The following is a 1338-nucleotide window of genomic DNA, read 5'->3' as shown; positions in this document are numbered from 1 at the left end:
GTGCATGCAAATTAAGCTAACAAGGCAAGAAGGGCATCAAAAACTAGTCTTGGTTACTCTATCTAAATAGTTGCTTCATTTCCCAACAGAAAAACAAACTAATTAGCATTTCTCTCTCATTTTAGATATACATAATTCCCAAACAATATGGAAAAATAAATATATGTTTTTAAATCACTCATCAAACTCAAAAGATTTGGATAGTTAAAAGAAGGAACATAACAATAATTACAAAGAAACCAATGTTTGGATAGTTAAATAAGTTTCCCATAAATGATTAATGATAATTATTACAATTTGTATGCATACATTATCGTTTACTCTGACAAGTTATTGCACAGAAAATATCATTATAGATTCAAATCAGTATTTAAAAAAATAAAATAAAAGTACCTCTGTTTTTTTCTTTTTTCCTCTCCCTCTAATTATCTTGAGCATAGAAGTCAATAATCTCCTTAAGATTAAGCTTAAACAAAGAAGAACAATCATTGTACAACAACCACAACATGTGCTCAAACAAAATCGCATCAACATCAACAAAAAGAACCTTCTTCTTCTTCTTATTAATCTTTCCCTCTCGAAAATCGAGATAACTACCCTCCTCCTTGTGCTTCTTGTTGTTGCTTCTGTTCATCGTCTCGATCAAAACCCGAAAAGGGTTTTCTTCCAACACAAAAGGGTCGACCAAGAATTCCCTCTTTTCCTTTCCCACCACCACAGTCACCGGATTTTCCCGCTCGCCAAACGCCGCCTCGCCAGCGCCCAAAGGCCTGTACCCCATGCACTTGTTTCTCAGCATAGAAACGGGCAACACCAAACAATCCATAGTGATGTCGAGATAATTATAGAGATTTTGTAATATGAAAAAAGTGGGTGTATTTATATGTGTGTGTGTGTGTATATATATATGTATGTATGTATATATGTGTATACAATATAATGTGTATGGGATTTGGTCGTTTGGGAGTGAAAGCAAAGGAAATTGAATTGGCCAGCTAACGGCTAGAGAGAGAAGAATGGACAAATGAAAAGAAAAGGTCGTATTTTTTTGGGAGTTTGGTGGGTGATGTGGAAAATAAGGCTTTGGTGGCAAAAAAGAGCCGTTGGGAGGGAGATGAGAGATAGAATTTGCAATTGGGACTGAATAAAAGAAATAGATTGATAATGAAATGAGGGCCACTCTCGTCCATTGGAGCGTCGACGCTTCGGATGGTTTTCATTTAGTGCAGGTGAGCCAGATTGTTAATTAAAGTGCCTGTCCAATCACGATTCACGAGACAGGCGCGTAGCACTATTAACTACACCTTATTTCTTTTATTATTATTATTATTATATTAT

General features: G+C 35.5%; 1 protein-coding gene across 1 annotated transcript; it reads right to left on the bottom strand.

Moving 5' to 3' along the window:
- Positions 1-245: 245 nt before the first annotated feature.
- Positions 246-1102, bottom strand: LOC21406035. The gene has a single exon (XM_010106013.2). It carries the CDS (start codon positions 824-826, stop codon positions 422-424), a length of 405 nt encoding a protein of 134 aa, XP_010104315.1. The 5' UTR covers positions 827-1102; the 3' UTR covers positions 246-421.
- Positions 1103-1338: the final 236 nt, after the last annotated feature.

This window comes from Morus notabilis, unplaced genomic scaffold (assembly GCF_000414095.1).
Source record: "Morus notabilis unplaced genomic scaffold, ASM41409v2 Scaffold69, whole genome shotgun sequence".
In the NCBI taxonomy this organism is placed as follows: domain Eukaryota; kingdom Viridiplantae; phylum Streptophyta; class Magnoliopsida; order Rosales; family Moraceae; genus Morus; species Morus notabilis.
This window is presented reverse-complemented; position numbering and strand designations above follow the sequence as displayed.

Coding starts and splice junctions, on each gene's coding strand:
- LOC21406035 (XM_010106013.2), bottom strand. CDS start 826: ATGGATTGTTTGGTGTTGCCCGTTTCTATGCTGAGAAACAAGTGCATG.